This window comes from Cyprinodon variegatus, unplaced genomic scaffold, assembly GCF_000732505.1.
Source record: "Cyprinodon variegatus isolate N-32 unplaced genomic scaffold, C_variegatus-1.0 Scaffold937, whole genome shotgun sequence".
In the NCBI taxonomy this organism is placed as follows: domain Eukaryota; kingdom Metazoa; phylum Chordata; class Actinopteri; order Cyprinodontiformes; family Cyprinodontidae; genus Cyprinodon; species Cyprinodon variegatus.
Window position 1 is genome coordinate 169,423 of NW_015151390.1, and position 14,513 is coordinate 183,935.

General features: G+C 37.6%; 1 protein-coding gene across 1 annotated transcript in view; it reads right to left on the reverse strand.

The window, feature by feature from the left end:
- The window catches only part of LOC107100114 (protein phosphatase 1K, mitochondrial-like), a 9,082-nt gene extending 6,600 nt beyond the window's left edge, over positions 1-2,482 (reverse strand). Inside the window, exons 1-2 of the mRNA XM_015398483.1 lie at positions 2,382-2,482; positions 1,221-1,367 (exon numbers count right to left, since the gene is read on the reverse strand). Coding sequence (XP_015253969.1) covers positions 1,221-1,348 — 128 coding nt within the window. The 5' untranslated portion in view covers positions 1,349-1,367; positions 2,382-2,482. The remainder of the gene's footprint in view (positions 1-1,220; positions 1,368-2,381) is intronic.
- Between the last annotated feature and the right edge of the window lie 12,031 nt (positions 2,483-14,513).

Below are 14,513 nucleotides of genomic sequence, written 5' to 3' on the forward strand. Positions count from 1 at the left end.
AGCTAACTAGTCCTGAAGCATCTAGTAAGAATATTTTAAATAGGGCCCATCAAGGAAAGCAGGGAAATACTGAAAGTACCTAAATATCAAGTAGGTACCCTTTAAGCATATTTCAGACTTCTTGGTTGGACCACATTTGTACTTATTAAATACATCATGAATGTAAAGTCACTTTAGTACTTGTTAGCTTTAAAATACTTTAAAATGTTTGCCTGTTAATACCATTTGGGTATACAGTTGGTAGCATTTTACCCTTCAAGTATTGGTACTTGAAGGGTAAAAATTTAAATTTCATAAAGTCCTAGAAATGACCCAAAAAGTATTATGGAAGTACCATATAGATATTCCACAAAGAATACCTATGATGTACAGTTTTGTTCTTTACATTAACAACCACCTATTCCAGAGGCCTCCCATAGAAAATCCATATCCTATAGGTACCCAGTATGCATCCTATATACCCTAGCAGTTGTACGTATGAAAATAGTACACGTATATAAAAAGCACTGGGCATCGACTAACAAAAACAAGGTACATTTCAATATGCAAGAGTTAAAGGACCAGATAGGTGCCTCATGGGATCCTTGTAAGTACAATTGCTACTGAATATATCCAGTATACCCTGCAGGTACCATTTAAGCATCCATTTCACATATGCATTTATAAATGCACACTATGGGTACCCTGTAACTGTCACTAGGTATTTTGGAAGTTCCATGCAGGTAACCAGAGGTAACTCATAAAAAATCTGTAGGTATCCTATAAGAGCTCCCTATATACACTATGCACACCATGCATAACATAATTTCTTTTTAGGTGCATGTGTTACAGATAGGTAGCCATTCACCATCATGTACTCTGTAGGTACCTTAAAAGTTCCCTAAAGGAATCTTGTAAGGACTTTGTCATAACTAACTTCTACCAGAGGATGAAGGATCAAAGGGGACCTTTTGGATATTAAGTTGCAGACTTCCTCAACATTCTCAGTCTTTTTTTTTTTTTTTTTTGAGCACATACTGTTGCAAAACCTAAGATGGCCTCAAAACCCTAAAAAGAATAGCATGAGCCCATTGTCCCCTGTGGGCTACTGTACAAAGCATGAACGTAAAACTCTCCTCATCTAGAAATAAAGTAGTGATAACTGTTATGATAACCTGAAAATGAATTGTTATTTATATAGTTAAGTTTGTCTTAAATGATTCAACACAATCATTTAAGACTGGGTAGACAGATTCACCTGCCCAGACTGAGTGGAGGCCTCCAGGGAGGATTGAACAGCGGCGAGGGTTTGCCTGCCCACGGAGAAGCGGCCACAGCGTAGAAGGTTAAGCAGCACAGGAGACGACATGACTGACTGTCCTTAACAGCTGTAGACATTTTGCATGAAGGAATTAAACCAGGGAACTTTGCACATTTCAACATATATATCCTATGGCACCCCCATCATTATTACATTAATTACAAACATCGAGCTTCTAACCTTTAAATATCGAGGGGTCTCTTATTTAGAAGGAGGCAGCAGTGAAAGACGGATTCAGCTATGAAATAAAAATCCTCTAAATTATTGACATTAACAGGGATTACATTCCTCATACCCCTTATGAGCCCATTATTCCTTTTGTGTATGTTTGTTCCACAAATAGCCCTGCTGCTCAGCGTTTTCACCACTTCCTTTCCGTATCAGTCCCCTACAACAGGATCAGCTCTATAAATAGTCAGACTGACCTATAAAACCATTTCTGCTTTGACTTTAGATTTTAAAAGCTTTATATAAAACTGATCCCATTCGAGCGAGGTAAACTCTGAAGCTGTCACTATTTCCCATTTTCTGGTGAGGTAATTTACATTTTACGGGGCCAGATCGGATCACATGCCGCTGACATAGTTGGACTGAAACTCCCTCTGCAACAAACACCATGGAACGTTTCTTGGTGAACTTGACCTTCAGAGTAGCGTCAATAACAAAAGCACGTGACTTGCTGATGACAAGACCTCAAAAAGCACATACGTTTTAACGGCTGAATATATCAGAATTTAAAGTCATCCAAAAAAAATCATAAAAATTGAGGCTGAATAAAAAATTTAAAATCAATTAACTATTTAAAAACTTAAAAAATAAAAACATTTTACAAAATTAGAAAGACCCAAAACAAAGAACTGATAGATAATTCTGTTTATTTCTTAAATAAATAAATAAACAAGTACTTAAAATAAAAAGGTTCCTTATCAATATGTAGAAAATAAGTTTATTACACATATATCATTAAAATATAAATATTTATACATATCTTATTACATTCTTTCTTTTAAAGAAAGGCACTTTGAAAGGAAAAGAAAAATAAAAAAAATGGCAAAAAAAACAAAAGCACATGTAAACCAACCTCTTCACGTCATTAACAGATAATTTTCCCGCCGTTTCAGTTTCCTTGGCAACAGGTGTCCAGCAGCTGCCTTGAGCAGTCAGTGGTGCTCGCCCTCTGATTATTCACCTCACCCTGAACTACTGGGAGTGGTTTTAACTACCCTGTAGCTGACCAATCAGAGCACGGCACATCCTGAAAAAAAGTTCAAGTGTTCTTTAGCCTTATCAGGTTCAAACTGTTCTATCTTTAAAGCAAACAGATTACGGCGATTTATTCCAAGTATTTTGGATCAACAATCTATAATTTTATATTTAATCCTAAAAGCATTATTATTATTAATATTAAATTTTAGACATTTAAAATTTTATAACCACTGTGTTTTTATGTATTTTTAGCCTGTGTGGTTTTTACATCAAGGTTTTTTTGTGTGGCTATTCTCCCTGGGGCCAAAAAAAAATAAAATAAAATAAAATAAAAAATACATAAAAATATGAAAACAAAAAACATAAACATACACATAAAAAAAATATTATAACCCACTGTTTATATTAATTCTTAATTAAAAGTATCCACTTTCAAAGCATTTAATTCCCTTTCAAAATATATTTCAAAGCATTTTATTTGAGAAAATATGTTATGATAGTGAGGCTAGGAAATGTAAAACATTATGCAGACTGTTGATTAAATACTTTTAATGTGAGTTAAAATTGTTATTTAAAGACAGTTGGAGGATTAATGGCGAGAGAGAATCCACATGCTGCATGGTTGAAACTTGGTATAACAAATAAAGGATTATTCAGCAAAAAAATAAAGATAATAATAATAAAACAAACAGAGATAGGCCTTTGGAATTTCACTAAAAATATATATTTTTTTTGTTTCCGCAAAGCACTTTTCCTACTACACTGCAAAAACAATCTAGAAATAGGTACAGATTTCTTAAATTAAGTGTATTTACTCTTAATTTGGGTAGGTAAGTAAGAGGATTTGCCAATGGAATGTGTATTTTTATTCTTAAAATAAGATAATTAGATAAAACTCACTTGAAATAAGACAATGCAATTGTTATTTCTTATCATAAATGTAATTTGTCTTGTTCCATTGGCAAAGTGTCTAACTTACCTTTTCAGTTCAAGAAAAAATACTTATTTTAAGAAAAATTGACTTATTAAGATTAAAATTTTTTGCAGTGTAGATATGCGTTATGAGGTGAAACAGAAAATTAGATTAACCTGAACTGCTAATTAAACACTGGTTTCATAAAATGGTTGTTTCGCGTTCTTCTGTTTAAAAAACTTGTACATTAAAACTGTGTTAAATGGTTAAAAAAGATAGTAAAGACTAAATTGAAAACAAGAAAACAGCTGAAGAGTTTGTAATGAACCTTTATTAAATACATCACTCCTTACAGTGTGTTCTGGTGTGTGTAAATAAAACATAGTGGAGTTTCTGTTGTTAACATGAGCGTCATTTAAATGTTTCTGAATTATTTAAATAAATGATGAAGCTCCATCAGCAGCATCCAAGGGAGTAGAAGGAGTTACAAAACAGGCTGGGTAGGTTCAGGGAGGAAGAGGAGATGGAGACAGAGGGGGGAGATGAAGGGACGAAGCAGGGAGGTTTGATTTACATTCAAGGTGCTAAATATCAAAAAAATAAAAGCAGACAGAGAAAATACATGAGGTTAGAGGAAAGTGTCAGAGGAACCATTACTGTTAGATTAGCTGCTAAAAACCAATGTCTGAAAGAAGGAACTAAAGGAAACATATAGGGGAAACTTAAAGGAAAGCTATGTTTATAGTAGAATAAAACTTGTACAAAGTGGAAAATATGAAATTCAAAGAAGAGATTATTCAAAACTGAAACAAGAAAAAGCAGAAAAAAAACAACATTGAAACAAGAAAAAGTAGAAGAAGATTTAGGTAAGAAGGAGACTGAAAGAAAAGCTTAAGAAGGCCTGACAAGATGAAGAAAATGGAAGGTAAAAACTGGGACAAGGAGTCAGGAAAATGTAGAAAACAATTAAGTAAAGAAAAGAAAAACAGAAAGGAAAGAAATAAAATGCGAAAGAAATGGGAAAGACAAATTAAAAAGAAGTGAAATATGATAAAAACAATGGAAATGGAAGTGACAGGAAAATAAAGGAGAAGAAACGTCTTTAAAGCAAATCATCCACTCTCCGACTGGAAGCTTTTTGCCCCAGCTTGAGTGCTTTGTGCAGAGTTTCATAAAAGAGAAATTCGATTAAATATTTAAAAGGAATGGAGCTGCTGTCCTCTTAGCTCCACATCAACAACCCTAGTGGCTTAAAACTGAATATGTAACACCGGAAGACTGAGGTACTGACCCATTGTACTGTTTGAGAAATAGACACATCTAAACATGTGCTAACATCACAGGATGTGGTCTACAGTACATGTTAGTTGGACTCTCTACTTTATTATTACAAACAAAAACCTGAACAGTGGAAAAGAAGAGGAACAAGCCTTAGTGATTTTCTTACAAAGATTTCTCCATGAAATTGCAGGGGAATATTCCTTTTCGCTACATATTTATTCAAGATAAATGTGCCATAGCTTGGAATTTTCATATGACTTTCAGGGCCAAGTGAAGAACGCTTTTATGAAAAATCATCAGACAATATGGCAAGTATCTTGAACTCTTCAGACTGGAACACTTTCTTGAGGCTGAGTCAAATATTTGTTAAAGGTCTCTTTTCCAGGCAGTGCCCTCGTTGACTAACTTTGTATGTTTAAAGTCATAGGGAAGTCATATTTAAATGTCAAATCATTCTGCTTAAACATGTATATAAATGTACTCTTTATCAGACCATATTGTCCCAAAAGTTAGGAAAAAAATCCTGTCTTAAAATCTGTTTTTTTCCTTCGTTATCTTATGCAGTCCAGTTAGTTATACGTCAGCTTGTACACCTAAATCCGGCCAATCATATATCAACGGTCATCAGTCAATCAAATTTTTTCGGTCATAGCATCTGGTTTCATATGTCGCAGCTAATATACGCAATGGTTGAAATAAGAAACACAAATCATTTACTTTCCCATTGAGTTCCATCCCAGTGTTTACAGGGATGGATGTCTGTGTCTTCAGCAGGTGTAGAGCTAACGCAAACTGGCAGCATTGCGAGGCAAGGGCTCAAACATGTATGGCTGGAAGCCTTCTACACCAAACCAAGCTTCTGCCGCCCTGGCGTCCTCTTCCACTACATCTTCGTCGGCGATTTCCTCCTCTAAATAAAAAATGTATGACGGAGGAGACTCATCCACGACCTCCGACACAAAACTCTTCTCCTCTTGCATGTTTCCGCTGTCCATAGCGTTCCTTGACAGTGTCGTTTCTAAGTCACCAAGTTAGTTCTACTTGGTCCCAATGTAATTTCCCATTGGGAACCTGATAGCACTAAGATGCTAACTGGTTAGCAAGATGCATCTGACAAACCGGCCACAATCAAACTTGCTTGCGAACCTTCTGCCAAAACAATCCCGCCCCATTGATTAATGACAAATCACATTCACTTTATTCACTCGTGTAAAGTCAGGCACCACTCAGGAGAATTTGGAACTGCAAAGGTTGGAACAGCCATTACCCTACGACTTAAATCAAATATGGGAAACAACAGCGGTGTTCTATAATTTTCCTGAACTAAATCCAGCTGGCAGCAACTAAACTCATGTTTGAAGTTGGTGAACTTCCTGGATCAATCTCAGTCCATCACGGTGGATGCCTTGACGCAACAACCAAGAAACTTTCTCCGTCTCTTCTTCAGCTTGCACCGTGTGAAGCTGTTGTTGGAACAGATGGACTTCCTAAGTATCCGAATGTGTCTCTCCTTCTCTCGGATTTTCATCTCCAGGTGGGACTGGATGGCCGTACCAAGAGATTCCAGGTCTACAGAGGCACCATAAACCTCCCAAGTCATCCCTTGTTTGTCCCACAATACCTCTGGAGGCTTTTCAGTCTGCCCTTTAAACCCATCCTCGTTCGCTTTGTTGGCCTGTGGGTTTTTCTCATTGTTTTCCTCCTCCCAGATGCTCTCAGAGCTAACATCTGGGTCTTGTCCAATCTCTGACATTAGTTCAGGGTTTTGTTGGAAGCTGTAAGTGCGCAGACACGCAGGAAGGGAACTCGCCTTTTCAGGTACAACTAAGGGAAGTATTGATTGGCTGCATAGCTCAATCTCGATCTGGCAAACATGTTTGAGGGGTGGAAGGTAACTAAGTGATGACTGACAACTGGGGGAACCAATCAGGGATGAGGTGAGAGGTCCCTGTTGGAGGCTGGGGCTTGTAGAGACAGAACGTTCAACCACTTCCACCTCTACCTGAACGCCCACCTCTTTCCGCTCTCCTGAAAGTTTTTGGAGTCTTTGAGACTCAGTCTTGGCTGCAGTCTCCTTGACTTTCTTCTTGGTTGGTGCATGAGTAGATGAAGACGAAATGGGATGAAGAGGTGAAGAACAATTCACTTCATTCTTCTTTCCATGAACTGGCATTTTCTGCTTTTGCTCTCCTACATTAGTTGCCCGAGGTGATGAGATGATATTTGTGTCCCTTGGGTGTTCCATTTTCCTCAGGCGATCTAATTCCCTCCTACTATCTCCCAAATGACATTCCTTCTCAATATTCTTGTCCTCTTGGGATATTTCCAACCCTTCTTGAGTCTGCACCTTATTCTCACTAGATCTTAAATGTTTTTTGACAGCATTATTGTCTAGTTTTGTGATTGAGTCAAAGGTAAGACCTCGGGTCAGACAAGTATTTCGGGATGAACTGCCAGGGTCTCTTTTTACAACTGTGGAAACTTCAGAGGTATGTGTGAATCCTTCCACTGTTTTCGAGTTCACCACAGGTCTTGTTTTAGGACTAGAAGATGTCAAAGGGGCCAGTGTACCTGAAATGAAAGCAAAATGATCTGCTGTCAGAAAGGTGCTTGATGCTTTTCAAGGCAACTTGTCTGATAAAGTTGGAAAGCATAGAAAGTGTCTAAATGTGTTCCAATCTAATGTGCTTGTAAACTTTAAAAATATTCAGCCTGCAACTGGCTTACTTTCCTACTCAAAACTTTGTTGAGTGAAAATTACATCAACTCTAATTGACTCATTGTCAACTAAGGGCCTGATCTTCAAAAATGTCATATTGCTAAATTGGAAGTACCATTTTTATTTCAGTATGTGCAATGGGTGGGAGTGTTTTGAGTGATCTACAAAGATTGTTACAAATTTTTAAGACCTCCAAACTATTTTGGTTCCATCCATTAAAACGAACAGATTGCATCATCCACAGGCAGTTTGAGAGTAGCTGTAAAAGAAAGACGAGGTTCAAAGCCATGGAGATGGAGCTAAAAGTGATCATTATTAAAGCAAAAAAATACTAAAAAGTCCCCTGAAATGTGTATCATATCATAATGCAGTACAAACAAAAGTACAACAAAAAAAAATGAATGAAAAAACAAAATTAGGAAAATACAGATAAAGTTAAATATAAAAAAAATATAGTTTAAAATATGAGAAAGCTGTATTTGTCTACTGACATACAAACAGATTAAACCAGGTTTTCGCTTTAGATTCTAATAAAACATAACAGTGTCTTGTGCTTGGTTAGGTTTTTATTAAATTGAGAAAGAAATTTTTTTTTTTTCGTCTTTTATATACATGCTACAATATTTAAGTTTGTCCGTTTTTTTTATTTTGGTTTGATTGTGTCAGGTTTGTCTACTGTCCCTCAGCATTAATGTTTGCTGGCCTGCATAGACAGATTTCCTTTAATAATAATTGTTTTTTTCCTAACTGTACAAATATGTTTATCTCAGCATATGTCATTGCATCACTGCCTCCTTTAGGACAACAATGACCACAGATATTTTTGATTGAGTATTTGATTTGGAATATCTTTGGAATATCTTTTTTGGAAAATTGTACCATTTACATATCCTCAACCCATGAATTTGTGCCATTTGGTCATTCGAATATGATCTGCATTTTGGCGAAGCCAAACACATACACAAAAAAAAAATGGTTTGCATACATGGTCTGCTGAACGGCAAACACCAATCACTTTGCACCTTCTTTGACGATCTAATCTGCACGTACAAACACGTGGAAGGTGTTTAAGGACACGCAAACCTTCTTTACATCAGGCACCAAGTGTTTTGCTCTGGTATAGTCATTCAATATGGCTGCCGAGCCACTGTTCAAGAGTGAAATTGAGGAAAAAAAACCTAGAAATGTTTGATGCCAGCTGTAATACTCCATTTTATATTCGGATCTGGAGTGTCTCTAAACAACTGCATGGTTTCTGATTAGATGAGATCTAAAACACAGATCCTAAGTACTTGCAACTACAAGTTGTCTAAAATCTCAAAGTTTTTTAGACACTTCGGATACCCTGGGTGACTGAGTCTCTATAAAAGACTTCAAAACACAGGCACAGCCCTTATACAGGAAAAAAAGTTCAAATCATTTGTACTACTAGAGTCGGGTGATAAAGACCCTACAGATGTAAGAGGTATTTCCACACCCTAAAACACGTTCCGCAAAAACAACTTTAAGGTTATGACTGAAATAAAGTTTTACCTTGCTTCTGTTGTATTTTGACACTTGGATTGTCATTACCTGGAGAAGAACTTGGGCTCTTTTGGTTCTCCCCGTTTGATCTGGTTGAAGGGGAAGCAAAGTGTTCAGAGCTGGATCCTGGATTCCGATTTGCTGATACAGGAGAAAGCCTCAAAGAGGACAGGTCGATGGGCGTTGACTTTGAATCAGACTGAACCTGTTCAGATCTTGATGGATCTGACTGATTGTACTGACTCTTAAGATTCAACCTGAGCTCAACAGCAGAACTTGCAGTCTTGATGCTTCCGCGAGAGATCGGGGAAAAGGAAACACCCCCGAGAAGGTCCATATCTAAGGAGGAGGTCGGCAGATTAGCTAGAGAAGTTGTATTGGTAACGCCCATCTTAGGTTCAGATCCTGAGCTGGTAATGATTGTGGGATCAAAACTTGCTCTGGAGCTTTGAAGACTTCTGGAATCATGATCATTTTTTGAGTTGGCCATTTTGGAAGCAGAAGTTTTCTCAGAAACTTGGTGGATTTTATTGCTTTCTTTTGAGGTTTTCTGATCGTGCGTATCTTTAAAAACAGTTTTTAGCTTAGGGTTTGGACTAGCCTTGGATCTCTGGAGCTTCTTTAACTCCAAGCCGTCCTTAGATTCCACGCTACTTTTTGAGGCACTGCTGCTTTTGGAATCCAGTGCATCTCTGGACCCAGACTGAGATCTGGATTTGGAATCCAGACTATCTTTGGATCCTTTTGTTGCTTTCAGGCTTTTACTAGATTGGACAGCAGTTTTGGATCCAGAAATTGCCTTTGAATATTTACCCTTAAGACTCTCCTTAGACCCTGATACGTTGCTGTTTATGGTCCCTGTAGGTTTTGCCAGTAAGGATGGCTTTGGACTCAGAGAGGTTTCAGAACTTGTAAAAGCACCTTGAGCTTTGTTAACATCCTCAACTTGTTGGTCAAATGGAATAGTTGAATTGACCAAATCAGTTTTTTTGGCTTTGGCCATCATCATTGGGGTATGATTTGTTATTTGTGGGCTGATATTGCTTTCATCCCCTTTTTTGTTGAAGAACTTCGGGCTTTTAGGTAGCTGTAGTGTTTTTGATGATGTCTCAGGGTGGATTTCTTTAACATCTTTCCTGTTTGCTTGCTTCTTTAGGTTTGGTGTGATATTTGCAGAGTTTGTTGTCAATTCTGGCATTAGTTCAGGGATTGGTTTAGCATATTCACTTAGAGGTATTTCAGTTTTAACTTTTTCCATAGGTCTTTGGCTGAGATTCCCCTCCACACTGTTTGGTTTGGAACTTAGTGCTGCTGAGCCATGTATTTGTATCTCGGATGTAGAGGGATTCTCAGTGTGTGGATATTGAGGCTTGCCTTTGTTTTTGACAGTAGTCTGAGTTGTTTGCGAGCCAGAAAAGGTTGGGATTTTGCTCTTCATTTTTTCAGCTGGTAAAATCATTGAAAAGTCCACAGCTATTGCTCCTTTATTACCAGTTTTTCCCCCTCCTTTACTTTTATCTTCCTTTTTACTCCCAGAATCCATCTTGGAGGTCTCTTTAGGGGGGCGAGGATTGCTTGGTGAGCTTATATTGAGATTAAGATTGAAGTTTGGTTCTGTATCCCAGCTTTTGGTTGAATCCGTGTTTACTGGAGAATATGAAGGTTCTGCTGGTTCTGGAGCATCACATTCTTGTTGGAGAAGTTCTTTTCTTCGTTTCATGATATATGGGGAATAAAAACTGTGATTCCCAATGCATCTAAAGAGAAAAAAAAATCTTAAAATTATCCAACTGAAGATCTGCACCTGTATGAAAAGATGAGAGAAATGATCAAAATCACAAACTTTAAAAAACATCTCAACTATTGATGTTAGCAGGTCTTGATCATATTTTTTTACCATGAAATATTTATCCAACACTAACAGTATGTTTACAGTTGCTTACAAGATAGTCCCTGATCTTTAAAACATTATATTACTGGATGAAGCATAGAAGATCAAATAACAAAAACTATGTTTAGAAATGTATTTGTTATATTCATACCTATTGAGGCTCTGCAGTCATCAGTAATGGCAAATTAGAGGTTGATGGTGGAAATCCTGCCCAGTTGAAAAGCAAACGTTTAGCTGCTCTGTTTTGTTCCTCCTCAGCGCTCCAGAGGAGGCAGCAGTGAATAAATTAATAGCAGATGCAGTGAAAGAGCTGAGAGCGGCTCTTGCTCCTCCTTCTTCTCTTTTTTTATTATTAATTTTCTTTAACCTTTTATGTATTAAGGTGTGATGCAATGTTTTTCCTCCAAATGTATTTGCTCTACCAGTTTCACCTCTTAAGAGTATTTTCTTCTTTTTGTCTTTGTGGTTAGATGAGGTAAAATCTTTAACGTTGAGCTCATGAAGCTCAGCTGTAAATGTGCCGTGCTTTGATATCAGCAGGGATCTTTTTCTATGACATTTTGCTGTTGAAGCTCAGGGGGCCCTGTGACTCTCTGGGCCCCCGGGCCATAAGCCCCTGTAGGCCGGGCGTCCAAAATGTTACTGCAGGGCAGAAAACAGACGAAAGGGGATCGCATGAATGCTTAAAAAAGGAAGTTGACTTTTCTTACACCTAATGTAACTTTTTTTTCTTGAATTAGTGTTGCTTTAGAGGCGTGAGTTGGTTTCTTAATTCTGCACCATATGATGAAAACCTCTACCATGTCAGAAATACTTAAAGAAGAAATAAAGAAGCAATAGGGCTGGAAGCATGGATTAAATTTTGCTTTTAGAAGTGGGAGTGATGCAAGTATTGTTAAATATAACTAACTTTACGGTGTTTGACCATCTAATCACGGACCCGATTCAGTGGGACATCAGATGTTTGCAAAGGGAGCTTCTCAGGAGTGACAGTGGTGACAGCCAGTTACGGTGGGCCAATCAGGAGCTTGTGGGCAGCGTGAACCCAGGGAAGCGAGCTCCATCTGGAGCTGCAGTTTTCCGCTTGGTGCTAGTGCTTGACATAATTTTTTGGATGGTAAAAAGTGCAAGGGACCAAAACAGAGATTTGAAGAAGTGCGGCGGACATGACACCCCCCCCCCCCCCAAAAAAATAAATAAAAATTTGGTCCAAGCCTGGAAGACTCTCTTAAATAAAAAAAACATTTGGGTAAGTATGCAGCAATTATTGTTTCTTCTCTACTGATGTTTATATGGCTATAAGGACAATTCATGAAAAAGTTCTGAAGTTCTAAAGTTCTATGCTGGTGAAAAATCTCTGTCATTTAGGTAATAGTCATTCTAAAAATTCCCCTAATTAGCAAGGCAAACAATTCCCTTTAATGACCCCCTTTCAGACACTTAGACGGGTATTGGGCATCGCAGGCTAACAAAAGAAGCCAAATGACCCCCATTCCAAGGGGGTGGACCCGTTCGTCTGTTTAAATTTGCATGTTTTCCAAACAAAAAACAAGGTTTTGATGGGCTCCTGTATAAAACCTCAAACTCAACGCTATTTCTGATATTTTGAATTGAACAGGTTTCTTGGATGGGAAGCGAAACGTCTTCAAACTTAGACACCCTGTCTGTATGAAGGAGCGCTACCGCAGGTCATTCATTCCTGCTGCCACCAGACCCTATAATAATGCACTATAACAACAATAACTCCTGTAAAAACCACTGTGCAGCTATATTATAGTTTTTTATTTATTGACTGTGCAATATTTTGTGCAATATGCTGAATGTGCAATATATGTGAATAGAATAGTCATACCACTACCTCACCGTTGTTCCTCACCTACTACACTTTAATCCACCTGTATATAAGCTATCTGGATAGTACATATTTTTCTTTTTTTTCGTATTTCTTATTTTGTCTTTCATTGTGTGTGACATAGGTATACTTGCACCTTAGTCCTTATTTATCTTGATAAACGGTATATACCTGGATATACTGTATATATATATTGTTTATTATGCACCTTTTTCCTCCTTGTTTGCACCTTCTTTGACTTCTATGCCAATATGTGACAAGTGAATCTCTTCGCTGTGAGATCAATAAAGCTCATCTAATTAATCTAATCGAATCAAACTTGGAAACAAAGTCCAGTGGATTGTTTTTAATTTTCTTTTTTTGGAATTCTGAAAAAGACGGGGAGCCCATTAGACACCTAACTGAGGATTAACATAATGTTGCATGCTTAAGTTACAGAACCTGAAGAGAGAATCACTGCTTAGAGCTGATCTCAGAGTTACATCATTGACATTTCATAATGTAAAACCCTTTATTGTCCCACAATGGGGAAATTCACTCTCTGCATTTAACCCATCCCCTTGGGGAGCAGTGGGCTTCCATTGTGTGGCGCCCAGGGAGCAGCGTGGAGTTAAGGGTTTTGCTGAGGAACCTTGTGGAGATCGAACCGGGTACTTGCAACCTTCTAAGGGCACAAGCACACTGCTCCAAACAAGTTACATCTTTGACATTTCTTTTAAATAGTTAGAAAACAGAATGGGTGATTTAAAGCTGCAGGGTTTTAGAGAGACAGATTACATTACAGGCCTACCGTAATCAAGGTTTAAAATGCATTCCTTTTAAAAAGTAAACAATAATTCACTTCAGTTCACTAAAGTAACATTCAGAGATTCAATTCTTAACCTAACGGATACTGGATCTGATATTTGGTAAGCTGAGCGACTGGGACATCAGAAATAAGCTCTCATCTTAACAGTGTTTCTGTGCTGAGGATGACATATTCACTGCTGCAGAGATCATCTGGGACTCAAAGACACATCCTCACCTGAAGGCATCAGATTGTCTACAGAGACAGCTGCATGCGTCAGTCAATACCCAACAGGTAGAGAATGCCACTTTGATCCAAATAGAAAATTCACCCATTTTAATGTGGGTAATGTTCATGGTGCAGTGACTGCCCAGGCGTGGCTCGGTTGAGTAGTAACAAATAGTGATTAGTAGATGAGTCCTGGTGAAGAAGTGTGACACATTCACTATTATATCATGAGTGCTCTATACTGACACCTGCTGGATCTTAGTCACTATTACAGGCTAGTTATTCGATGACCCATTACAGTGGTTTTCAAAGTGGGGGCCGCCAGAATGGGTGTTAAGGGGGCCCCAGAAAAATTCTTAAAAAGCCTCTGCATTGTCATGAAATATATTAAATAATAAGTATTATATAATACAGCTTTTAAAAGTATGTTTTATTGACATGTAAAACATGTTATATTGAGATCTAAAACTCTTATTTAGTTAAGATATTACTTAAAGTCTGGCCTTACACCTTTTTAAGATACTCAGAACAGAACAGAGCTGGACTGCAAGCGGACAACAATGTTAATGGCTCACGTTAAGCTCTCACATAAGCTATAAAGGGTTTTGATTTATTTAATAAAAACATTTTCTGTCACGCTTATCTCAGCGGGGTCGCGAGGGCTGCTGGTGCCAATCTATAGCTGTCTATGGACAGGTTGCAATCCATCGCAGGGATAAAAGTGTTTAAAGGTTTTTTATTCAGTAGGAATATAACACAATGTAAAAAACAAACAAACAATATATATATATCTATATATATATATATATATA